Raw genomic sequence first — 25,677 nt, forward strand, 5'->3', positions numbered from 1 at the left:
AATTGCTTCTCTTTAAGGTGGCAGACTCACATTGTGATGCAATTTCACTCTAATCTATTTAACACAAACAACATGTGTAGCATTTGTTCCTGCTAATTAGAGTATAACAATTAAATAAATTACTTGGATACTTAAGATGTCTGGCATCTAACTGTAAAATATTTTACTTTAAAAGGTATTAGAGTATGAGTACTTGGCTAAACAAATGTTAGCCTTACAGTGGGGCGTGTGAAAGCTTTCATTTATTTTCTCTAATCAGGACAGCAGTAAATACCCTTTCCTTCTTAAAAACACAGGGGACAATAAGATTAATCCCTGAAGAAAATCAAAATTCCCACACTTTAAATCATAGTGAAATGTGTTGGGATGGTGAAAATCTTCTACTTGAGAAAAATGTGCAGACTGCATTTTCCCCCTCAAGCTCTATGAACAGTAGTTCTCTGAACAGCCAGATTTCAAAATAACAAAAGTTAGAGTAAATAAATTTTTCACTAGACTCAAGGACAATCCAAAGGACGGATGGAATTTGGAGCTAAAACTACTCTGAAGAGGTGGAAGGGGCCCGGAGGTGGAAAGGACAGACTCAAAGGGATTCAAGACGAGCCTGGGGGACAAGAGGGCTGTGGGTTCCATTTTAACATCCATTTTACCGGATGTTACAGGGGAGCTAGGTTTCTTCAAGAATCGACTCCAAATCAGACCAAAGAGTCCACAGTGAAAAGAAACCTTCACTTGATCTGGGGCTGTAGTCTCTCTCCCTGGAGGTTACTAACATTACTCATTCCTTGGATCTCCTTCCAAAATTATTTCAGTGCATTTGCAAGTACATCTAGAGATGTGTAAAGATAGGGGGTTGGTACTTTTTAAAAGACAGTAGCACACCACATCTTTTTTTTTTTTCATTTAAGGATGTCACTCTGTGTGAATTTGGGCAGAGGGCTGCCTTCATTCCCCTTCGGCTAGTTTCGGGGACGATCTGCCCTGGTGGGCGCTGAAACTACCCGGGACCCCCAATTCGGGTCCGCTCTAGGCCGCGGGCACAGGTGCGGGCCGGGTCGGGCGGGGAGACCCGGGCCCCGCGGGCAGCGCGCGGATCCGGGTCGGGCCGCTGGGGAGGGCGGCGCCCGCACTCACCACGCGCTTCTGCGGCTTGATGAGGGGCCTGCTGAGGCCGTTCATCTTGCTGTAGAGACCGCAGGCGTTGCACAGGTAGTGGCCGGTGCCGTCGCGCCGCCAGAGCGGCGTCTGGATGGAGCCGCAGTTCACGCACTCGCGGCTCTCGGGCAGGTCCTCCAGCAGGTCTGCGGGACGAGAGGCCGGTGAGGTCCCGCCCCCGCGAACCCCACAACCCGCACCCAGAGTCCCCCGGGCCGGCTCCCGCGCCCTTCCCCACCCGGCCTTTCTGCTCGGCGGCCCGGCCCGGAGCCGGCTCTTGATGTCACCGCGACCGATCTGTTGACCGATTATTTGTCCAATACTTCTGCACCCCTGGGCGCGCCCCGTGCAAAGCCCTGCAAAGTCCGGTGACAGAGCTAGAGACCCGGCCCGGATCATCCGCCTTCCGTCTCCCCAAGGACCTCGGAGTTGAGATGAGCCGTGGGGTGGTCGGTGTGGGCCCCCTGACCTCTCCTTTCCCGCTGTTCCCAAGCTTTTCAAAACTGAAATCCATCATAATTACAATATACCACTTGCCAAAACCCGAGTAAGCTTTGCAATATTAACAGTGATGGCTCACACCAGCCCCCACCCGCAAATATCCCCGTAAATACCCCGGGACATAACGAGGCTGTTTTCTTTTACCTCAAGTAATTTTTTGAAAGTATTTGCTATGGCTACCACTCTTCCTTTTCCTCCATAAAGAATAGACAACTGAAATTAGAGATGCTGTTCTTGAGCACTTTAACCAATTAATTAATACTGACTCCTGGGGGGAAACGCAGTAAGAAATTAGTAAGAACAGAGATGAATGTTAAATTTTCATGTCACAAAACCAAACACTAAAATATTATGATTTTAAAATGGGTCTAATTGCTACAATCTACAAAATTTCTACAAACGGTCGATACTGAATGGATTCAGAAAATTACCAGCACTGTTCCAGTGCTAAATCAAAGTTTTTCCTACACTAAAATTTCAACTTATATCATCTATTTAAATTAATATTTGTCATTTTACTGTTTGGTTAGTTTTCCAAAGTTCATTAATTAACCTAAACCTGCTAACTTAAAAAAAAGCCTTTAGAGTAAATGATTTTAACATTTACTACTTTCCCTTAAATCGGCTAAATATGAACAATTAACTAAAGTGAGATGGGTACTTAAGTACTTTTGAAAATATTTCCTTTAAAATAACTGTTTAGAGTTATTTATATTACACAAAATTTAAATGTTACAATTTGGCTTTCTTCAAGGACCCTTTTGAATCAAATTTTAAAGTAAATAAACATTACACTTTAGAGTTTATTTGAAGACTGTGTTAGCAAAACTTTCTATTCTTTCTCTTTCTGTTTGTCAGTGGTTGGTTTATAGCTTGTGTCTACCATAAGCTTTTGTAGAGATATTTCAGTCTGATTTGGATACACAAAAATCTTTAATTCAATTAATATTATTTTCCCTGCAAAACAAGTTTCCTTCCTCAAGAAATAAATTTAAAAGAAACTAGCACCCCCCATAACCCCAGTTTAAAGTTGTCATGGGGATACTGCAACTTAGAACACATCACAGAGATTTATTCTTCTCCGCCCTAAAAGCCACTATTGACTACGGTAATCAGTAAAATGCTCAGGACTTCAAGGACACTGAAGTTAAACAAGGTATTTGTCTTTGTTGTTGACTTTAAAATGTTACCTATCAGAGCCCCTCTCCATGGAGAAGTGGGGCATTCCCTGGAGAACCCAGCCCCATGCATGGCCTCCTTCTCGAAGGATGGGAACAATAAAGAAACTCCCAATAGAAGACTGTGAGCGCCCCAGGTAAATCTCTTTGCTCGGCTGAAAACCTAGAGACAAAATGTAAAGCCCTGCTTGGATAAATAAAATTTAGGAAGTTTGCCTATTTTTAATTAAGTAAAATCTACAGCTCCCATTCCCTCCATACTTTTCCCGCTTTTTGTTCGGTAGCTTTGATTTTATAAGCAAAATGTGACTTTTTATAAAGCACAAAATCTAACTGTGCTGGAAGCTCTCTCACCAACAGGCCCCCAATAGGCCCCCTATTCATCCTAACTTGTCTGCTTTGGGTGCCCCGGGGAGTGACAGACTCTGGGGAGAAGGGTGAAGTCATCCTCAGACTGAGAATGGAACCCAATTCAGCAGGAAAGCTCACCCCCAGCCTCCCCACCACACACCCACCAGCACCAGAGAGAGGTGGACACACCAGGTTCCCAGAGCACCCAACCACACCCCTGCCTTTGCACTGACCCCTGCCATCCACTCAAATCAGTTAAAAGAATGCCTCCATTTTTTTTTTTCTTTTTTTAAATCAGAGTGGAGAAGCAGAGAATAAGGAACCTGGGAGGAGAGGGGCTGGGGTCAAGGTCTCTCTAGCAGGGGAATACCAGTGGGGACAAGCAAAATTAAGGTCATTCATCTCCCCAGCTCTCAGACTGGCTTATTCTCAGCTGCTTCCTGCCTTCTTAAAAGACTCTTTGCACAAAAGTTGGGTGTTCCCAAACCCTCTCCCTAAAAAAAAATTCTGAATCTATACAAGACTTTTCTAACTGTGTAGCAGCCTATCCAGAAAGCAAAAAAATAGTGAAAGGATAGACTACGTTTAAAATGAAATAACATAACTTGTCTGTAACTGCACCCAACCCTTCTAAAAGGGTTTTCTTCACAAAACCAATCAGTTTAAACATCCCAAGATTCCCATTCTGCCTTTTCGACTGCTGCTCTTCCTCTGTCCCGTGAAATGCTGAAACGGGGCAAAGGGAAATGGAGGTCAGGCTAAGGTGTGTCAGGCCAGCAGAACTGCCCCCAACCCAATTCACACAAGCTTTCAGATTCCCTGCTGGATTCCCAACTTGACAAGCGCCTGACACCCCAACCACCACCTCCTCCCCATCCTTTGAAGATGGGTCTCCCAGTCTCTCTGCTCCCAGGAGCTAGACGTGGTTCCCTGTGCAGCAGCAAGGGTGACCTAGCTCTGTTCTCTGCAGTCTCCAAACCTCAACGGGGCCCCTCCCCACCCCCACTCTACACTCAGACCCACAGACTGTAAAGATTTTCTGCCCAATGTTACTGAGAGAGGGAGGTTCAAGTCAGATCCTTCACCTTCAGGCCACTGGCATTCCCAGATTGTCCCTGAGCACAAGACTGGCTGTGCCTCACTTGACCCTCATTAACCAGGACCCCTAAAAGTCCTAAATGAGGAGCCCAGCCCTGGGAAGTGCGAATCCCAGGTGGGATAACTTAGGCTGAAAGGCCTCCTTGTCTTTGCCACCTTCTGACACCCACAACACCCCTTAAAGAAGCAATGGACCAAAAGAGTTGTTTTTTTGTTTGGTGGTTGTTGTTGTTGTTGGGTTGTTTTGTTTTTTTTTTTTTTTCTGGTCTTAGGAAACTGTCAAGTTATAGCAACCGCGTGAAATACAGACAGACCCCTGAAAGCAAGAAGAAGGCTCCAGAACCCTGCGGCTGAGGAAAGAAGCCAAAACCCCTCTCTCGGCCCAGACAACAGTTCACACCCTCCCAGCTTGAGCAGGACAAACGCTCTTCAAGAACACGCATTTGCAAGAATTTTGACAACTCTTCCCAGCTCACTCCAAACTGCCCCCAGACATTGGAATGGAAAGCATGAGTGGGATTGGAAACTGAAAAATTATTGGCGTGCACTCTGGCGGAGGAATAGGTGTGGGTGCTGGGGTACCCCTAGTCCCAGACTGGAGGTGGGGTGCAGACGGGAGCAGCAGCCGCAGACACCCCGCCTGCTGATGCCAAGCGAAATGGCCCTTCCACCAGCTTTCCCTCGGGACAGTCACGAGGCTGACCTCTCTGCCTTTTCTCCCAACGAGACGCAGGGAGATGCCAACCAGGTCCTTTTCCACCGTGGGGCTCTTAATAAAAACACTCTCCTTGAGAAAAACACAGTCAACTCCCGATCTTTGGAGAGCTGAATTGGGTACGACTCTATCTGAGGAGAGGGTGATTGCCATGCTCAGCACTCGCCTAAAGTCACCTTCCCAAATGGGAGTCCCACCCCTCCACCCGAGAAAAATGGGGTCTGCGACCAGGCTCAGGCCCTGCCGGGTCCCTCCTGGGCTCACTTTCCCCAAAGGCCCACTGCAGTCCCTGGACTGAGGCGTACCGGCGCATCTAGTCTCTCTCGTGCAAAACAGAAGCACCATCGCAACGCGGCCAGACTCCGGGCACCCACACCAGGACAGCCCCGGAAACAGGGCCCGGGTCAAAAAGCTGCTCCACACCCGCCTCGCGCCCTCCAACCCACACTCCACGGCGCGACCCTGCCCCTTACCTGTGCCGGGGCCGCGCGGCACCGGGAGCGGGGCTCCGGCGCGGCTCTGCAGGCTGTGCAGCACCGGGGTCTCGAAGGGTCCGGCAGGCCAGGCGGGCGTCAGCGGGGCCCCTACGTAGGGCGAGTAGGCGCTCGGGTGGTGGTGGTGATGGTGGTGGTACGTCCCGTTCAGCGGCCGCGCGGCCGACAGCGAGCCATACTGGTGCTCGCGGCCGCCCATGGCCGCTAGGCCGCTGCCGCCCCCGCTTACGCCGCCCGCGGCCCCACCGCCGGCCGCCGCGTAGCCCCCGGGGTCCCGGGCCGCGCCGTTGGCTATGGGCGGACTGGGCGAGTAGGGGAAGCGCGCCGAGACGTGCGCCGCGGCTGAGCCGGCGCTGCCGGGCCCCGCCGCCCCGCCGGCCGCCGCGCCGCCTCCGCTGCCATACGGGGGGCTATCGGCCGAGGCCTGGGGCCAGCCAGGGTGCGCGCCAGCGCCCCCCGCGTGATTGGCGGGCCCACCGCCCGCCCCTTGTAGGTACGGCAGGCCGGGCAGCATGGAGCTCACGCGCGTGGTGGGGACGTAGACCGGGGAGCTCGCGGCGGCCGCGGCTGCAGCGGCGGCGGCCGCCGAGTGCACGAAGCCGCCGGGCGAGCCGTCGTAAGCTGCAGGCCCCTGGCTGGAGAGGGCGGCGAGGGTCTGGTACATCTCCTCCGGCTGCTCGGGCGCGAAAGGGCTCAGCTTGGCGCCGCGGCTGGACCACAGCAGCTTGCTGGCGGTCGCGGCTTGGTCGAGGTCAGCGAAGAGCAGTAGGTCCTCCCAGCTCGACAGGGCGCCCGCGGGGCCCGAGATCCCCGGCGCCGAAGGTCCGTGGGTAGCCCCGAAGGGATGCGAGGCGTAGGGACTGAGCAGCAGCGAGCGGGCCGTGGGTCCCGCCGCCGCCTCCGTGTCGAGCTGCGGCGTCCTGCAGTTGCTGGCGCCGCCGGGGCCGCGCTCCCCACCCCGAGAGCAGCAGGAGGAAGAGGAGGAGATGGGGGAAGGCGGCGTGGAGGGCTCCCGCGCTGGAAAGGCTCCGGAGTCGCTGGCGTCCGCAGGAGGCGCGGCCCCAAGGCGCTTCGGCAGGCACCAGCCGCCGTCAGTCAAGGCCATCCACGGTCCGGCGCCGCTGCAAACTGACTTTTAGCTCCTGAGACTAGATGGGGAGGGAGACAGGGTCGAGAAGAGAAACTTTTAAAAGAACTTATCAAAAGCGCGGGCTGCACCGCGTCTCACCTCCACTCTTCTCTCCAGCTAATGAGATTCCTCAAAAATCCCATTTTCTGCTCCGGGTTCCAGGGGCGGGGAAGGAGCTTGGAGCCTGCGCAGCCGCCCTAGGGTCCTCCCAGGGCCAGGATACCCGCTCCTCCTCACCCGCAAGGCGTGGATCCCCTCTAGCTCCCTTCCCACCCCCGACGCAGCATCCTTCATCCGCGCGCGCCAGATCCCAGGGGTGACTGGGAGACTGGCCGAGGTTTTCCTTCCGCCCCAAAGTGGCTCCCTGCCGGCCAATGGCACACAAAGGAACTTTTTAAGGAGCCATGCGAGTCTGTGCTGCCTTATCCTGCCTCCGTACCGCGGTCGCTCGCCCAAAATGCCTCGGGGTGAGGGCTGCCCGCGTGAAAATCATTAGCGTAGGGAAGGCAACCTGTCCCCCGAAAACGAAACCGCCGCGTTCTCCCACTCGGGCTTTCCCAGAGCTTCCTGGACTGCGCTGACGAGACCGAACGCGAGCCCCGGAGTGAAATACAACCGAGCCTTGGGAAGGTGGGGCGCCAGGGTGGAGACCGGAGTCTCAGACCTTCGGGACACACAGCTGTGCGGGATGTCCGCGGGGCCGGAATCTCCTGCCCACCCCCGCGTCCCCGGCGCCACGCACCTTAGGTACCGCTCGCCTATGCAGCCGCCAGCGCGTGCGCTCACGCCGGCTGGCCCACGCCAGCCAGGCCACCCCGGCCCACCCCGCGGTCATCCCCAGCCACGGAAAAGCCAGACCGTTCTAGAATCGGACGTCGCGGGGTGGAGCGGAGTGCAGAGAAAAGGAGGGGAAAATGCAAGGGGGTGGGGTAGGGTGGGGGGCCGTGAGACCGCCCCGGAGCCGAGGCCACCCCAAAGGGGAGAGCAGGAAGAATGACAGAGAGACTGGGAGGGGGTGGAGGAGGGAGGTGAACGCAGCCGGACTGGCCTTCTCGGGGCCGCTTCCTCAAGTCGCTTCGGCTCATCGGAGATAACCATACTAAAATTAATACCCACACACAGACCCGGGGTAGATAGCAAGAAAGAATTCTCTGCCTGCCTGACTGCCGGCTCCCGCCCCTTTGCGCCAAGATAACTCTGAGATAAGGCTGAGCGCAGATAAGCGCTTCGGGCAGAGGAAAAGACACCATAAGTTGGTCCGCGGTGTCCCGGGAACCTGGGAGCCTGCCGGGAATGGAGAAGGTAGACACCCCCGGAGCCGATCTCGGCCCGCAGAGGGCCGGAGAGCCGAGGCCAAGGGGCCTGCGACTAGGGAGGGGAGGTGCAGAGGAGGAAAGAGGGGAGCTGGGGCAAGAAAGGAAGCAGCCGAACCTCGGGTGGGCGCTGCGCATGGAGAACAGCCGTGGCGGAGGGTGCTCCCGAGCGCGGAGAGGCCGAGGGCGCCGGCAGGCGAGCGCGAGTCCGGGGTCTGCGCGGTGCTGCTGGTGAATAAAAAGGAGAGAGGAGGCGCCTCTTACTGCTCTGCCGGAAAACTGCAGCCTGCGCTCCTGATTGGACTCACCGAGCCCTAAACAAACAGCGCTCGCCGAAGGGTGCCAGGCTGTGGGTCGGAACTGCGTTCTGCGAGCAGCTGGGCGCTGGAGGTGAAGAGGAGGAGGAGGAGGGAGCGAGGGGAGGAGAGAAAAGAGGGTGGGGAGGGGACGCCGAGCGGCGGGGGGAGGGGAGCGCGCCGCCCCGGCAGACAATGAGCCCCGCGCAGCCTGCGGGTGTGGGCTGAGCCGCGAGCGCCGTGCTGGGAGCAGGAGGCCAGTCCATCCAGGGGGCGCCGATCCCGGGGACGCCGGGGGAGGGGCGGAGGTGGCAGAACGCCTGATCTGGCTGGCGACCCACACCCATTCCTCCGCCCTCCGTTACACGCGCGCTCAAGGGGGCGGGTTGGGGGGAGGGGAGGACGACGGCGCGGGAGGAGTTGACTATGCCCAACCCCGCGCAGCCACCGCAGCCGGAGCGACGCGCCAGCTCTGGAGTCAACGCTCCCTCCTAATAAGGGGGAGACCATGCTTTCCTCCGCCGGCCTTCCCCTCTCCTCTCGACCCAGTAAATGAGCTTTTTTGCTCCACAGTTGTGTGTGACCGACTTTAAACTCTCCCGATCTCTTCTCGAGGTCTTGGTGGCCGTCGGGGGTCTCGTCTCCTGGGATCTAAGAAAGAAAAAACTCGAATGTCCAACTCCCTATCTCTGTCCTACTAAATGTGCTAAATTCCTGGGAAGTTTCGGGAGGTTCCCATCTGCACTCCCCAGCTAACCTGAAACTTTTAATTCGGGGTCACGGTGCACGGAAAGGTTAGTCCCTGAAGTGCGCAGAGTGGAAAGGGGTTTCCACGCCAGTCGCTCCCGGAGGTGCTCTCCCAGTTTGGGTGTCCCGTTTGCTCTGAACTTTCCCTGGAGAACTTCAGGTAAGTCTCAGATAAGTCGTGGGCAAGAGGAGGGGGTCACCTTCCCGGGTCCCAGCGAGAAATACCTCTTCCCCACGCCCCCGCCTTCACATACACACCCCTTCTTCGCTCGCTCCAAATGGTTATCACAACTGTGTACAAACTGATACGGTCCTTGGCCGGCAGAGGGGCTGGAAATGAACGTCGCGGGGTTATCAGCGCCGATCTGTCAGCAGGGCGTCGCGGGGCCGCAGGTTCGTCCTCGGCAGGAGCCGTGATGTATGTCTCGCTCCCTTTCACGCGCAAAAAGGATTTTTTCCAACAGATGTGACCTCAGGAGGCTGTCGAGAGAGAGAGTTTTAACTAGGGCAAGAGGAGTTGTTTTGTGGGAATGGATTTTTACAATTTTTTTTTTTTTTAGGTAAATCGAAGTAAATGATTTTCTAAAGGTCAGTCTCCCTGAAGTGTGTGTGTGTGTCTTTGTGTATATGTGTGTGTGTTTCTAGCTGGAGAAGGGAGAGGCGCCTTAGCAGAGTTGAACCAGGTTAGGTAGAGGCTTAGTAAAATAGGGTCTCTAGAGATCATGAGACCTCCTGGCTAAATATATGTTTCCTCTAGATTTAACTGTGAACCTGTGAGTCCTAGGGTACAAGGGGACAGGGCCTGGCAGCCCGAGGGAGGAGGGAACCGCATGGAGAAAGTCGGCGATTCTTTTTTTTTTTTTTTTCCCCACATTCTTCGTTGTAAATTGCTGCTAAACACTTCTGAATTTCAGATTGCTACCGAGAAGGTCCATAAACCGTTCTCATCCAATTTAGTCACTTTTATTACATTCCTCTTTACCTCCCCCGACCACTGCGGCGGCTCCCAGTTTCAGCGCGGCCGCAATTCCGAAAGACTGAAGGCAGAAAACTCTGGAAAGGAGACTAGCGACTGGAGCAGGATCCAGGGGCTTTAAAATTTAACCTGGGTTCGATCGACTGCATCTACCCGAACAGATAACCCGGCGTCCGCCGTCCACTTAGCTCCGACCAGAGCTTCCAATGCCTTTCTTTTTTTTTCAACCTGAATTCTGACCTAATTTTTACGCAGACTGAGTTTTGCAAAAGCTTGTCTGTAAGCCGTTACAGAACGGTTGTGGGCATTTGATTTTCTTTTAGTCCAAGGGTTCTTAAATGTTTCTGAGGTCTGTTCTCAAAAGCAAAGTTTTCTTTTTTAAAATACATATTCAGTGAAGTGATTTCTAATGAAACCAAGTTAACAAATAAATCCTTTGGCTAAGTTGGGAATACAGGCTGTGAATGGCCTCCAAGTTTGAACCCAAAAAAGACTGAGCCCCCGCCCCCCGCCCCCCCCCGCAAGAAACTGATTCCTGCTGTGTGTATTACTTTATATTTGCAATTACGGGGATGACCGTGTAAATTTCTTTGGACAACAGATGATCCCCAGAGACCTGCTTTTCCGGCCACTCCGCAGCAGCCGGGACAGGGTGCCCTGGCCCCCGCACGGCCGGGACAGAGGTGAGAGGCGGGACGCACACCAACTTCACTATGTGCGATTTCTAAGGCTCGAGAAAGGACCTGACATTTTACTCCCGTCCCCCGCCACCCCGCCCCAGAACTCCGATCGCGTTTGAGTATTGCTCAGAACAAAGGTGGGGGCAGGGAGGTAATTGTTTGCGCTCTTGCAAGGTCACAATTTTTTTTTAAAGACTAGTTTTCTTTTTCTTGCCAATTAACTAAGAAATAAAACTGTTTGACCCATGGAATTGATTTAGACAAAAAGCCAGATTGCCTGACCCTTCCATTTTGCAGTTTTCCCAACGCATCGACTTTGGCCCTGGGGACAACACCCCTGAGGAGCGGCGCATTTTCAAAGCCACCGTCCTAGGGGCCCCAGGCCCGGCGCTCTGAGCTTCCTCTGAGAGCCCCAGCTGGTCCCGGAAAGTGGGGGATATTAGGGGGCGCAAAGGAAGAAGGGCACCGCAAGAGCTGGCCAAGGCCTCCGCAGTGCTCCAGGTAGACAGTCATGTCTCTAGAAGTTGTTTCTTTTCCTTTCTTTCTTCCACCACCACCCCCCCCCCCCCGCCTTTTCTTTTCCTAACGCCTCTCTCTTCCTTGGGGATTGGCTAATCTGGAACGAAATCGTTCCTCTCGGGATCATTTAGACCCGGGGAGTGGCCCCTCCGGAGCAAGCCTGCATCCCCGACCTGCCCTCCTCATCCCTGGAGGGGGGCTGGCTCCCGGGTGCGGCCTGTCCCCAGGGCTGATTTATTTGGGCCGCGCGCGCCACACCGCTCTTCGCCACTCGAATCCAGCCGAACCCAGCCGCCAATCGGGCGGGGGGGCGGGGGCCTGGCGGCCAAACGGGGAAGGGTGACGGGGGCAGGGGGGGCGGCCGTTGTGCGCCGCTTCCGGAGGAGCGGCGAGACCCGGAGAGGACGCGCAATCACCCCCGCAAACGGCAGCGCATCCTCTGTCATTTCACCGATCTCGGGTGCTCCAGCGACGTTTCAGGAAGAAAACGAATACATGCGATTTCTGACTTAACAGCATGGTTTTAATTCAAGAGGTTTTTTTTTTTTCTTCTTTTTCCCTTTTTGGTTTTGGTTTTTATTTTTCAAACCAGATTTATGGGACCTTCTCGCTTGTACCATATTTCTTCCCGCCCCGGGGACGCTCTGGGCGAAGGACACGGGGTCACTTCGGCGCCCCCCTCCACCCCCGCCAGCGCCCAGGCCCACTCGCCGGGTCGGGATGGCGCGTCCCCTCGACTCGACTCCACCGCTGTCACTCCGATGCAGGTCATCGCCCAGAGGGTCCTGACAGTGATGGTGACGGGGTTTGTTGTTTTGTTTTAATTCTCTAAAAGCCCGAAATACTGCTTAGAAACGTCAGGTGGCGGCGGCTGCGGAAGCGTGGGCCGCGCGCAGCCTGGAGGTGGCCCCACCGTGTGCCCTGCGCCCCCCAGCCCCCTGCCCGCCGCCGCATCCCGGGCTCCCGGCCCCAGGCTCTGGCGATCGCGGCCCCGCAGCCCCGCGCCGACCCCGCGCGCCGCCGGCGGCCGCCAGCACGGCGCGGAGGTGGGCGCGCGAAAGGTCACCGCGGTGGCATTCCTCTCCGCGCGCTGTTTACGTGACTTAATGTACTTCGTCCGCCGCGGGTAAGTTAGGGCCGCGATAAGGGGGCGGCCGGGGGAGGGTCGTTGTAAAAGCCCCACGCTGGGCGCCTTCCAGCCCTCCCCTCATCCATTAACCTTTTTACTTTCTTCTTCCCTCTCTCTTTTAAAGCTTGTTATCTAGGCCACCCAATGACCGACGAAAGATTTTCTCCCTCGCTGCTTCTCCCCAGGCTGCTTTAAACCAAATAAATTTAGCTATTAAGGGCCAAGATGTCTGACAAAAGATCGAAAGGTGTCTCTCCGTGATCGCTTAAAGAAGCGAAGGAGAAGCTTGCGGCTCCATCTCGATAAAGACATTCCACACCGGCGCCGGCCTCCCTCCCCGCGGCCTGCTTGCGTCCCGACACCCTGACAGTCCCCACTTGGCGGCTCAGACCTCGGATGCGCCGGGCAGGAACTGCGGCGGCTGCCCGGCCAAAGAGTGCCAGGCCCTGGGGACCCGGGAGAGCCGGGGACTCCAGGCCTGAGCTGGACTCCCCAAACGTGCCCTCCCCCGCCCCGCGCACTAGACTGAAGACCTAAACCGAGCTCGTGCAAGCTAAGTCGCTTCAATCGTGTCCGACTCTTTTGTGACCCTTTGGACTGTGGCCCGCCAGGTTCCCCTGTCCATGGGATTCTCCAGGCAAGAATATTGGAGGGGGTTGTCAATTCCTCTTCCAGGGGATCTTCCGGACCCAGGGATCGAACACGGAGCTCCCGCATTGCAGGCAGATTCTTTACCGTCTGTGCCCCCAGGGAAGCCCCAACTTAGCTCCCATTTGAATTATTTGCTGATGCTGAATTTACACTACAAAGCCAAACCACTCCTATCCTCTCGCCCACTTCTGCGGTTTTGCTGAGGGGCAGTGTTACACCGCATCAATGGTCCTCCGAAGCAGACCTGTTGAACCCCAGTCAGAATGTAGTGGGTGGAAGGCACCCGGCGTCTGCATCACACGGAGGCTAATGGGGAGGGTGCGGACGTCAGAAGGACAGTGTGCACCTGGGAGGCAACAATCCAAGTATTCAGGCATCCCCAAGTTGAGTTGGGTTATGAAGTGTAGTATATAGTATTATTAATTACTGCTGTAATCACTGCCTAAAGCCTTGGACTGCCAGCCATGCTGAGGCCAGGCCCTGAGTGATGCCTTCTCCTTCACCAAAGGTGAAGCAAAGAATATCCAGTTTCCTGATCAAGGGCTGAAAACTGGGCTGTGCGGAGTCAGATACTGTGTTTTCAGTTTCCTGCACTGAGTCGCTCCTCCATCTCCTAAGTGAATGAAGAATCCACACTTCAGGTCCACCTAAGCCCTTTCTAACCTCTTTGAAATGGGCTTCCCAGCTGTCTCAGCTGTAAAGAACCTGTCTGCCAATGCAGGAGGTTTGATCCCTGGGTGAGGGAGATTCCCTTGAGGATAAAATGGCAATCCACTCCAGTATTCTTGCCTGGGAAATCCCATGGACAGAGGAGCCTGGTGGACTACAGTCCATTGGTTCGCAAAAGAGTCAGACCTGACAGCACCGACCACACATGCACCACTTTGAAATACGGCAAGGCAAGAAACTGGGGGTAGAAGCTGAGAATCCTCTTAGCTTCCCTGCTATGGGGCCTCTTCCCGCATCTTCTGCCTTTTCAATCATCTCTTCTCTGGCAGCGTTAGAGACAAGACTCAATTTCGAAAGGCCATTGAGCATCTTCAGCTTCTGTTTATCATCTCATACTGGGCTCCAGGAATTAAAGATGCCTCTTTTTTTCTAGGGGCTTCCCTGGTGGCTTACATGGTAAAGCGTCTGCCTGCAATGCGGGAGACCCGGGTTCAATTCCTGGGTCGGGAAGATCCCCTGGAAAAGGAAATGGCAATCCGCTCCAGCACTCTTGCCTGGAAAATCCCATGGATGGAGGAGCCTGATAGGCTACAGTCCATAGGGTCTCAAAGAGTTGGACACGACTGAGCAACTTCACTTTCTTTCTTTTTTCTCATCTCTTCACTCAAATAAGGTGAACTCCACCTCATTTAATTCTGAGGTGAGGATCATTCACCTCATCTAATCCTGACCCTTCACCCAGCCTCCAGCAGTGGGAAAAATCAGACCATCAGACAGAAAGGGACCATTTATGTCTCAAAAAGATGAGAGAGATGCAGAAATTTCCATCCCACTAGACAGGTGAAACCTGGGCTTTCTCTGGGCTTTGCAGGTATCACCAGGTGATACCACAGGTGTTTAGGCGATGCCCTTTCTAGGGTCAGCATCCCATACCACTGACCCAGAGCTGTCTCAGCCTAGAGACCTTTGTGACTGGTCTTCTGGTGGGGCAGGAGCCATTGGAGAAGCAGAAAAAGGAGATGATAGACACTTGGAAATTTGCGAAGTAACTTATGCTCCTCCATGATTCAATCAAAGGGGGAAAAAAGTGCCCAATAAATTTTTTTTTTAAGTATTGCATTTGCTACCCAGAAATACGACCTCTCCAGATATGTTGCAAATATGCAGAGAATTAGGACCAAAAGGCTGTCTGCCCGTATGCAGTCCTCCAGTTTCCTGCCCTTGCCTAACAGTACTGAGTGTGCACCTCACAAAGAAGAACTCGGAGAGGCACCTACTGGTTCTGAAGTGTTTACAGTCTAGAAGGTTGGCACTCCTGTAGAGCCGGTTAGGCAAAGTACCACAGACAGCTTTCAAGATAGAGGGAGATGTCTGAGCCTTTTTTCTTTCTCTAGAAAAGTGCCCACGCTCAGATTTTCCTCTAGTCTTCATGATGAACGTATGAAAAAGAGGGAGGGTGGTATTTGCTCTAGCTCACACACTGAGGGAATCCTGTGTGAGCCCAGGGAGCTCAGAGTCTGGGCCAGCCTTCCTGTTTGAGTCGTGACTCCACCCCTTCCTGGCTGAGTGACCAAGACAACTTGCCTGACCTCTCTGCCTCAGTTTCCTCATCTTTAAAATGGGGTTGAGAAAAGCACCTCCCTTATAGGATGGTTGAGAGGGTTAAAAATGGTCTTTTGTGTGAGGGGCTGAGGGGACCCAGCACATCAGAAGCGCTGGGTAATCATGAACTATTACCAATATCTGTATTGTAACAAACTCACACCTACCACATCAGATTTCAATTTAGGGGGTGACCCACCTATCCCCCTGAAGCTAAATTAGCTCCCAGAAAAGAACTCTGAGCACTCATTCAACTTTGAGACTTGCCATTCGCAAGGGTTTTTCTCTGTACAGCAGTGGGGACTTATTTATCGCATAATGGTAGGAAAGGAAGGGTGGGTGATACAAGCGTAGATCTACTTGCTTTTGTTTCCTTTGAAGAGGAGCAATTCCTTGTCGCCCTTGCAAATGCCAGCAGCAGACTACTGGACAAAGATCGTAATCTTGAGCCTTGTCCTCTGCTCCAAGAACTTCAATCCTCAGCAACATTGCCTCCCTAAAAGCTTCTTTCTGGCAGGAGATAGGAGCAAATCAACAGCGGGGGCTGTGAAGGAAGGCAGACTTGAGGATGGGCATTACATATAAGGGGTGGGGGGAGAACTAATTAAATTGACCTGGTCATTCACTACACTCATGCTTTTTACCTTTCAATTTTGTATTCCTGTTTATGCAGACTTACTCCACATTAATCACATTTTGTTAAGGAATAAAAATGAATAAATAAAGATCTATGATTGAGAAGCTAGGGGCCTCAATATTGATAGAGGAAAATCTAGATCATTCCAGACTTTTTTCCAACTGATTTCCTTTCTTTATGTTTTTCTTTTTCTTATAGCATCCCATCTTCTAAAACAAGACCTAAAGCTCAATAATGAAAACTTAAAAAAAAAAAGAATACTGTTTCCTAGATAAAAAGGGGTTTGTTTTTCAGGAGGCAAGCTCTGGAGGGAACACAGAGGTCTTCCCTCTGTGCGGGTCTCCAGCCAGGTTTGTGCCTAGAGTCTGTTTTTCTCTTGTCTCTGACAGTCTTGATCTTCTCTCCTTTTGATTTACTGAATGCTGTCATTTCTCTGCTCTTTACTTTCACAATCACACATTCAAACCTGATAAAGTTCAAGACCCTGAAGAGTTGCAGCCTTCCCAGATTTACAGTCGGCTGCCCCCCAGCCCGGCCAGCAGTCCCCTGGCTGATTGAATCCTCATGGACAGAAGCTATGTGGGATCAACAGAGGGGAACAGCAGCACCCATGTCAGCTCTGTTAGTCAAGGCCAACCTTGGTAGCTGCCTTCCCCTGAAAAGTGATGTTAACCTTCTCTCATTTTATTTCTAACTTTCAATTTGTAACCTGCCTGTGCAGGAACAGAAATGGTAACTTGCAAATTTTACAGTTGGTGAGAATTAGATGTAAAATCCTGGTCAACTTACATAATTTTCTTTATTTTCTTAAAATCATTTATTTATTAAATATTAAAAATTAATATGAGATTTGTTAATTATGAATAAATTATAATAATTTATTGACAAATAATAAATAATATTGTTGATATATATTTAATTATTATTTATTGTTTTAGTTGTGGCTCTCTGGATCTAGTTCCCAGACCAGGGATCAAACTTGGACCCCCTGCATTGAGAGCACAAAGTCTTATCCACTGGACCACCAGGAAAGTCTCTCCATGGTTTTCCTGGATCTATGGAAGAGCCTTATGATTGAGGGCAAGCCACTTAACCTCACAGTGCCTCAGTTGCTCCATCCATAAAATGGTAGAAATATTACTTTCTACACACATTAATCACAAATCAGTGACTAGAGTCCTCTTCCCTGTGTTTAGTTCTGTTAGAGCCCCAGGAAGCCCACTAGTATGTATCTGATCTGGCTGTTTGGCTTCTGCCAGGCTAAATACAAACCTACTAGTTAATCTAAATACTATACCAATGTGCTAAATGAAAGGAATGATTCATCTTCAGAGACAGAGCAGTTAAATCAGGCTCAAGTTTTCAAACCATTTAAAGGTTTTCCAATGGAAAATGTCATCTAAATAATCTATTCTTTGCCTATGAATATGTCATGTCAACTAAATTACAAAACAGTGACAAAAAGCAGTCCCTGACTATGAATGTCCTTATTTCCAATATGGTGACTCTACGGGGACTTCATATTTACTACATAAGTAAACATTTTACATAGTTTAATGTTTTCATTTATCTCGACCTAGTTGGACCATAAAGGAGGCTGAGCACCAAAGGATTGATACTTTCGAATTGTGATGCTAGAGAAGACTCCTGAGAGTCCCTTGGACAGCAAGGAGAGCAAACCACTCAATCCTAAAGGAAATCAATGTTGAATATTCACTGGAAAAACTGATGCTGAAGCTGAAGCTCCAATACTTTGGCTGACTGATGTGAAGAGCCGAAGCACTGGAAAAGACCCTGATGCTGGGAAAGATTGAAGGTGGGAGGAGAAGGGGACACAGAGGATGAGATGGTTGGATGACATCACCGACTGAATGGACATGAATTTGGGCAGACTCCGGAAGATAGTGGAAGACAGGGAAGCCTGGCGTGCTGCAGCCCATGGGGTTGCAAAGGGTCAGACACAGCTTACTGACTAAACAACAACAGTCAGAAGCTTATGAGTAAGGTAAGCAGAAATTTAGGTAGGTCTTTCTTTTTTTTAATCACTGTTCCAAATCCTTGAATTTTAAAAGATATGATATTTTTCCCCCTTTAAAGCTCATATTCTGAAAAAACCTTAACTCTCATAATAGAGGAAAATTATATTTACCTATTAGAGAAAGAAGCTGAATTATTGCCTATGTTCTTTCGAAGGCTTTTTTTTTTTAACCTATCCAGTCAAGAGACGCCAGTTAGAGTATATTATGATGTTGCTTTTCTTTCCTGATGGTAAGAATATTCACTTCTATAGAGGTATCTAAAAATAGAAGCTTGACTTAGTGGATATCAAATAACTTTTTCTGGCTACTCCTAAGCTAGGTTACTGCTCTGTTTATAATCCCACAAATTAAAGACATGCAATTATCCAACAAAAACACTGGGAATATTACACCATTTTTTAAGACTGACAACCACATAGCCCATGCCCAGCCAGCTCCAGCCAAAAACCACAGTGTGGATCCACAAATAAAGCTGTCAACCTGTGCATTTCAAAGGCACCTTTCTGTAGAGAGCTCAGCTTGCTCTGGGCAGAAGTGAAAAAGTCTTCATGAATAGAAAAGAGCCTACCCAGTGGTCGAGCTGGTGGGCCGGCAGCAGAATTCATCCACACCTGAGCGCTATGGCTAGATGAAACTCTCACATGGAGGTTGAGAGCTGGAGGTCTGAGCTTAAATCCCAGCTCAGCAGCTCACTCTCTTTGTGTGTCCTTATACAAGCTCCCCAATATCCCTTTTTGTGACTCTCCTCCTCTGTAACAAAGAGAGTGGTAACAACAGTAGACTTGGGCTTCCCTGGTGGCTCAGTGGTAAAGAATCCACCAGTCAAAGCAAGAGACACGGGTTCAATCCCTGGTCTGGGAAGATTCCCACATGCCTAGGAGCAACTAACCTTTGCACCACAATTACTGTATGGGTGCTCTAGAGTTTGGGAGCCACAAGTACAGAAGCCTGAACACCCTACAGCTTATGTTCCACAACACAAGAAGGCACCAGATTGAGAAGTCCATGAACCACAACTAGAGAATAGACCCCACTCGCCACAACTAGAGAAAAAGCCTACATGCAGTGACGAAGATCCGGCACAGCCAAAAAATAATCAATTAAATTTTTAAAAAGAACAGCAGCCTCCCCCTCAAATAATTCTTATGAATGAGTTAATATTTATCAAATGCTTAGAAGAATGTCTGGCTCAACAGGCAGACTATTTGAGCCATTTGATAAATAAGGAAAAACACACATTTCCATTTCAGGCCTCCTCTCTAGGAGAAGAGAGATGACGGGAGAAGGGAGGACATCTCAAGGTCTCAAAAAAGTTAGGTAGGAAGGTGATCAAAGGCAGAAAGAAAAGGTATGGGAAAAAGCCTATAAGTATGTCAGACATTTCCTACTGGGGATTGTTTAAAGTCATAAACTCACTCTTTCTGTGTATAAAACCTTCCAATGTGCTGTCTTTACAATGATGAATGTGCCAATGTCTTGAGCAGTGAATGGAGTCATAGGTTCTCACCCAGCATATTGTGTTTATATCAGAGACAAAAGTGAAGGTTGCGGAGGCAGTAAAATTCTCAAGGTGCAAATATTTCAACAATGAGCAAGTGTAAAAAGTTCTTCCTGGCGAGTCAGTAACTTTTCTCACTCTAGGAAACCCTGCATGATGGCTAGAACTTGGCCTTGGGGTTACATCCTCCACTTTGTCCTGGTGAGCTTCCGCCGTGTCCGCAGTCATGACTGGTGTGACTCTGATGGTCGTGAGATCCATCCTAAAACCAGTGAAGGCTGTCAAGTATTTGTCCTTCCATCACACAGTGGCCCTCTTCTTTCCACCCACCCCACCACATTTCCACGATTATGGCTGCCTTCCTGACGCTCAGGCAGTGCTGTGGTCACTGGGACACAGGGTGGGCCATAGGTGGCTAATCTTTACTGCATCCCTGTGCTGCTCTGGTCCATGAGACCTCGGGGGCTCGGATCATGTCTCTTTCATCTTCATATCCTCATGGACACACAGCGTCTAGCCAGACTGTTAAGTGTGATCACTTTGAAAGTTTTTTGTTGTCACTGGTGTTTGTTTTGTTTTTGGCTGCACTGAGTCTTCATTGCTGCGTGTGGGCTTTCTCTAATTGCGGCGAGCAGGGGCTACTCTCTAACTGCGGTGTTGGGGCATCTCATTGCAGTGGCTTATCTCATTGCAGAGCATGGGCTCAGTACTCATGGCACACCGGTGTAGGTGCCCCACGGCATTTAAATCTTCCTGGACCAGGGATCAAACTTGTGCCCCTGGTATTGGCAGGCAGATTCTTAACCACTGGACCCCCAGGGAAGTCATGAAAGTTTTAAGCTACCACTCTGTAAGCCCAAATAGTGAATTCCAACATTATTGATGGCAGATCTTTCTACGCTAATGATCTCTTTATTTGAAGAGATAAAATTCCTTGAAAATTGTTTTCTTTCTCTCTCTCTTATATCCTCCTAAATAGAATTCTCAACCAGAAGTATGAACATCAACTTTTGGGGAGGATTCTATATTGAAAAATGCTGATTATCAAATGATATCTTTATAAGCCACTGTCTGATCCAATAATCTTAATACAAACAAATCCCAACTATAGCCTGTGCAAATTCTCTAATCCCAAGCATCGTATCGTTGGTCCTTATAGGAGCCACCATGAGGCCGATACTGCAGCAGACATATTCCTTTATTTTCCAGACTCCATCTCAGTTTTTATGGACTTTATATTTCACTACATTCTACTACTTCCATCTTCTAAATACTTTCCACATTTTTTCCTCTTAATTCAACCACTTGAGAATATTATATTGTCTGTGTTCAGAATTCTTTTTTAGCCAATAATTTGTTAAGCCAATTAGAAAGAGAACTTTAAAAGGAGAATCAATGGTGAACAGTCAGCAAGAATGTATTAAGCAACACCAGCATCCCCAACACCATGAACACGAAGTGAGGTGTAAAATCCATTGAGTACTAGTCACATGCTCCTCCTTTGTTTTCATCATTCTAATGTTAACAAACAAATGTCAGTCTTGAAAATAACTGCCTTTTACCAGTAGTTGGCAATCCACTGCAGCACTCTTGCCTGGAAAATCTCATGGATGGAGGAGCCTGATAGGCTACAGTCCATGGGGTCGCAAAGAGTCGAACACGACTGAGTGACTTCACTTTCACTTTCACCAGTAGTTATAATGAAGGAACAGATTTATAACTGTCATCTGCCAAAAATAAAATAGGATAAGTTCACATAAAAAAAAAAAAAAGTTAAACAGTACTAGAGAAACAAGGGTCCCTTCTGAAGGATTCATTGGAATTCAATGTCAAACTTTTTCACCTACGTTTTCTGTCCTGGGGTTCAGGGCAGTGTAGATGTCTCTTCAATGGTCAAGATATGCCTAGTGTGAGAGCTGGTGACCTACCTGGAGAAAACCAGCCACCATCCACACCATGGTCCTCCCTCCCTGGAAGCCCCCAGATACTCGGGAAACAGGGCAAGACAAACTAAGAAAATGAAGTCCCAGCATCCTCACACAACACCACGAAAGATGGAGCTCCTTACTAGAACACCATCGATAAAGTTCCTCCCTACAGAATCCTTTCCTAAAAGAATTGTCAGCATAAAATGTCCCACCCAGTTAGAAGCACCCCAGATAGATTCACAGCACGGTTGCAGACGCATATCGGATCAACTATACTTCTGTAACACACCATCGAGAGCAAACATCAGTGCCTGCGTGCCACAACCGCTGAAGCCCGAGCTCTCTAGAGCCTGTGCTCCCCAGAAGGAGAAGCCACCATATTTTCTCTTATTTGCTTCATCTCTCACACTGATGCAGGAACTATGGGCTGGTCATGAGGAAGAGGCGAAGGAAGAATTCTGTCCCGCTCCCTCCCTCCCTATACCAAACCAAGGGCTCACTGAAGTGATGTTAGCTCTGCGCATGATCCTAAGGAACTCATTCAAGAGAGAGAAGCTGCACCATACAATTATTCTCCTACCTACAGAGCAACTGCTAGGCCACATGCAGGGGTCCTGGTGTACCCCTTTGTAGGCGAGGTGGCTCAGATAGTAAAGAACCCGCCTGCAATATGGGAGAACCTGCACTTCAGTCCCTGGTTTGGGAAGATCCCCTGGAGAAGGAATGACTACCCACTCAGATAATCTCATCTGGAGAATCTCATGAACAGTGGAGCCTGGCGGGCTGTAGTGCGTGGGGTGACAAAGTCAGACAAAACTGAGCAACTAACACCCCTTGGGGAGGTCCTGGCCCTATGTAGTAAGCGACGACAGAGCAGAGAACAAGACTGATGGACAGGGAAGAGTTATTCCAGTCCATATCCTCTGAACTTCAAGAAGGAAAATGAGGTGACTTCTTTAAATCAAGATATGTAAGGAAAGCCCAAAGCAATGCTATGAAATAGGTCGTATTATCTCCAGTCTCTTGTTCCCATACCCAGTGCTGTGAAATCAACAAGAACTCTCATTAGTTACCCCACACTCAATCCTTCCTTTCTTCCCTTTCCCAACAGCCCACCCAAAACAAGTAGACACCAGGCTGATCTAAGTTAAGCTACTGGGAGTTCATGGGCTAATAACAACCAGCCCATCAGAGGAGACATACTTTTGTTTCCATGGAGACTTGTATAGTACGGTTTCTATAAGGTGAGACTGGTGAAATTTCATGCTCATTGGCAGCCTTGGGGGAAAGATTTTGGAGGAAGCTCTCCTAGTAATATTTAATTCAGGTAGGTCATCACCCATGATTCCAAGCATGGATCTTTCATTTCAAGTCATTCTATGAGCTCACTTGATCACTTGTTTTTCAATCTATAACTTAACTGTTGAGCTCAAAGTTTGGGGTTTTTTTGTTTGTTTGCTTTTTAGATTTTTTAAAAAGAGAACTTATAATTTAAACTGGAAAAGGAAATGGCAATGCACTCCAGTATTCTTGCCTGGGAAATCCCATGGACAGCGGAGCCTGGCGGGCTACAGCCCAAGAAGCTGCAAAGGAATTGACTTAGTGACTTAAACACTTAGTGACTAAACAACAAAAATAGTTTAAACATGGCTTTTTACAAATTTCATTTATTTACTTATTATTTATTTTGGCTGCGGTAGGTCTTCCTTGTGGTTCAGGCTTCTCTATTTGTGGTGCTTGAGCCCTAGAGCACGCAAAATCAGCAGTAGTAGCAACGTGTGGGCTTGGTTTAGGCATGTGAGATCTAGTTCCCCCACCAGGGCTTGAACCCAGGCCCCTGCAGTGGGAGCACAGAGTCGTATCCACTGCACCACCAGGAAGTCCCTGAACCCAAAATATTATGAACTATTACATTTTTGTGTTGAAACCATCTAAAGATGACAAATACCTCTATTCTTAGAAAAAAGTCCCTGCTTTGACTAACCCATGGGTGGAGAAGGGGAAAATTACTATTTGCTTTTGCTTAGAAATGTGAGCCTGTTTCAGTCCTCAGGTTTTCATAAAACTGACAAATCGAAAAACGGGTTTGCTACAGGAAATAAGGTATTCTGTATATACGTATCTAGAGGCAAGATGTGAGCACTGTACTAGAGTTTCAAAAGTGGTTAAAATAATGAGAGCAAATTCTCAACTGCTGTGAAAATGAACAAGATAGAACTTGCTAAAGGCCAGTGAACAACTGTCAGATGCCTTATTATTCAAGAATGCTGCCCTATTACAAGGACTCACTTCTACTTACTTTAAAATGAACCCATTAAAAAAGAATCAAGAAAGCTAGGAAATGCCTTAAACCTCATCTAATATTATACTCTCGTGAGAAACCTGAGACCCAGAGGATTCCCCAAAGTCCATTGGTAAATTGCTTATTTGAATGTTGGAGCATATATTCTCATAGAAATAATGTGATAAATGACGGTTAGAACCCAAAATGCCACCCCTCCCCTCATCATTATACAGTATTGTGTACTTGAACATTAATTGTTTCTGATATTGTTCACTGCTGGTGTGTACTGTTTAAACTACATTCTTGGTTAATATGCACAACTGACTACAATTCCTAACATGTCAGAAGGAAGACACAGCCCTTAGAGACGGGCCATATGGTGGCTAGATATGAGACACTTCCAACCCTCTCTAAAGCTCCCTAGATGCAGAAACTCCTCTCTAACTGGATTGAGCAGTGAGAACATTCATGTGTTGATGTAACTGAGGTTCAGAGTCACTTGAATCCAGGAGTTCCTGCCCCTGAACCAACGACCTTAGCTTGGGAATGGAATGGGCCAATTGGGTTAAGCTAATCAAGCTAGAGAATATCTTCCCTCAAAGTCCACAGGTGAGAAAGATGTAAACTAAGACGAAAATGTGGGCCCATTGAGTTGGGTGAAGGGGGAAATGGATAGATAAGCAACAATAGCTACTAAACTATCTTTCCCCTTTGACCCCAGCCCCAGCTGCTGAAGGAAGTTATTATATGGCTGGTGGAGCTAAGCAAGGTTAGCAGGGCCAGGCACATGACTGTCAGTCAGTCAGTTCAATCGCTCAGTCATGTCCGACTTTTTGCCACCTCATGGACCACAGCACAACAGGCCTCCTTGTCCATTACCAACTGCTCAAACTCATGCCCATTGAGTCGGTGATGCTATCCAACAATTTCATCCCCTGTCGTCCCCTTCTCTTACCATCTTCAATCTTTCCCAGCACCAGGGTCTTTTCCAATGAGTCAGATCTTTGCATTAGGTGGCCAAAGTATTGGAGCTTTGCATCAGTCCTTCCAATGAATATTCAGGACAGATCTCCTTTAGGATGGACTGGTTGGATCTCCTTGCAGTCTAAGGAACTCTCAAGAGTCTTCTCTAACACCACAGTTCAAAAACATCAATTCTTCGATGCTCAGCTTTCTTTATAGTCCAACTCTCACATCCATACATGACTACGGAAAGAACCATAGCCTTGACTAGATGGACCTTTATTGGCAAAGTCATGTCTCTGCTTTTTCCCCCACACAAGTGTGGGAAAATGGAAATATTCTACTCCATTTGCTCCATCTTGGGGTACACTCTACTCCCATCCTCAAGGAGCCCCAGGCCATAAGTCCCTACTCTGTCCCAGATCCCAGCCCCTAGACCTTCACTCTACCTTAGAATTTTAGGATCTACCACCACCACTAGAAAGAAAAATACCAATGGAAAAATTATATCTTTTCCTACATCATTTAAAAGTGGTTACATCTTCCATCTTCCTCTTCATTCCACTTCATTGTAGAAGGGAAACTCAAGGGCCATAGGAATTCAGCTTACTCTTTGTCCCCTGACAAAGTGGCTTAGGCACCCATTGACTGATCAGTATGCTTGGGGACAAAACTGTAGTGGCTTTTTTTTTTAAGTTATTTTAGTTTATTTTTGGTTATGCTGGGTCTGTGAGAGTTGGACTAAAAAAAAAATGCTGAGCACTGAAAAATTGATGCTTTTGAACTGTACTGTTGGAGAAGACTCTTGAGAGTCCCTTGAACGGCAAGGAGATCCAACCAGTCCATCCTAAAGGAGATCAGTCCTGGGTGTTCATTGTAAGGACTGATGTTGAGGCTGAAACTCCAGTACTTTGGCCACCTCATGTGAAGAGCTGACTCACTGGAAAAGACCCTGATGCTGGGAGGGATTGGGGGCAGGAGGAGAAGGGGAGGACAGAGGATGAGATGGCTGGATGGCATCACTGACTCAATGGACATGAGTCTGAGTGAATTCCAGGAGCTGGTGATGGACAGGGAGGCCTGGCGTGCTGTGGTTTATGGGATCGCAAAGAGTTGGACACGACT

General features: G+C 49.5%; 1 protein-coding gene and 2 long non-coding RNA genes across 8 annotated transcripts in view; 1 reads left to right on the forward strand and 2 right to left on the reverse strand.

Moving 5' to 3' along the window:
* The window catches only part of GATA6 (GATA binding protein 6), a 31,736-nt gene extending 23,592 nt beyond the window's left edge, over positions 1-8,144 (reverse strand). The window contains exons 1-3 of one of the 2 annotated variants that reach the window (XM_042239508.2): positions 8,053-8,144; positions 5,472-6,640; positions 1,135-1,301 (exon numbers count right to left, since the gene is read on the reverse strand). In XM_042239508.2, coding sequence (XP_042095442.1) covers positions 1,135-1,301; positions 5,472-6,597 — 1,293 coding nt within the window. In that variant the 5' untranslated portion in view covers positions 6,598-6,640; positions 8,053-8,144. Of the gene's footprint in view, positions 1-1,134; positions 1,302-5,471; positions 6,641-7,363 lie in introns of both variants that reach the window. The other variant, XM_042239509.1, reaches the window with a different exon arrangement.
* Positions 7,867-16,736, forward strand: LOC121817754 (uncharacterized). Of its 5 annotated transcripts, XR_009598203.1 has the most exons (6): positions 7,867-8,324; positions 9,538-9,565; positions 10,555-10,636; positions 10,931-11,134; positions 11,745-12,278; positions 12,406-16,736. It is a non-coding gene; the product is annotated as an uncharacterized LOC121817754 (long non-coding RNA). The 5 variants fall into 5 exon arrangements; XR_006057802.2 differs by lacking the exon at positions 9,538-9,565; XR_009598206.1 differs by lacking the exons at positions 7,867-8,324; positions 9,538-9,565 and adding an exon at positions 8,457-9,137.
* The window catches only part of LOC132658498 (uncharacterized), a 65,696-nt gene continuing 49,035 nt past the window's right edge, over positions 9,017-25,677 (reverse strand). The window contains exons 2-3 of the long non-coding RNA XR_009598202.1: positions 9,236-9,457; positions 9,017-9,131 (exon numbers count right to left, since the gene is read on the reverse strand). This is a non-coding gene — a long non-coding RNA (uncharacterized LOC132658498). The remainder of the gene's footprint in view (positions 9,132-9,235; positions 9,458-25,677) is intronic.

The sequence above is a fragment of the Ovis aries genome, chromosome 23 (genome assembly GCF_016772045.2).
Source record: "Ovis aries strain OAR_USU_Benz2616 breed Rambouillet chromosome 23, ARS-UI_Ramb_v3.0, whole genome shotgun sequence".
Taxonomy (NCBI): Eukaryota; Metazoa; Chordata; class Mammalia; order Artiodactyla; family Bovidae; genus Ovis; species Ovis aries.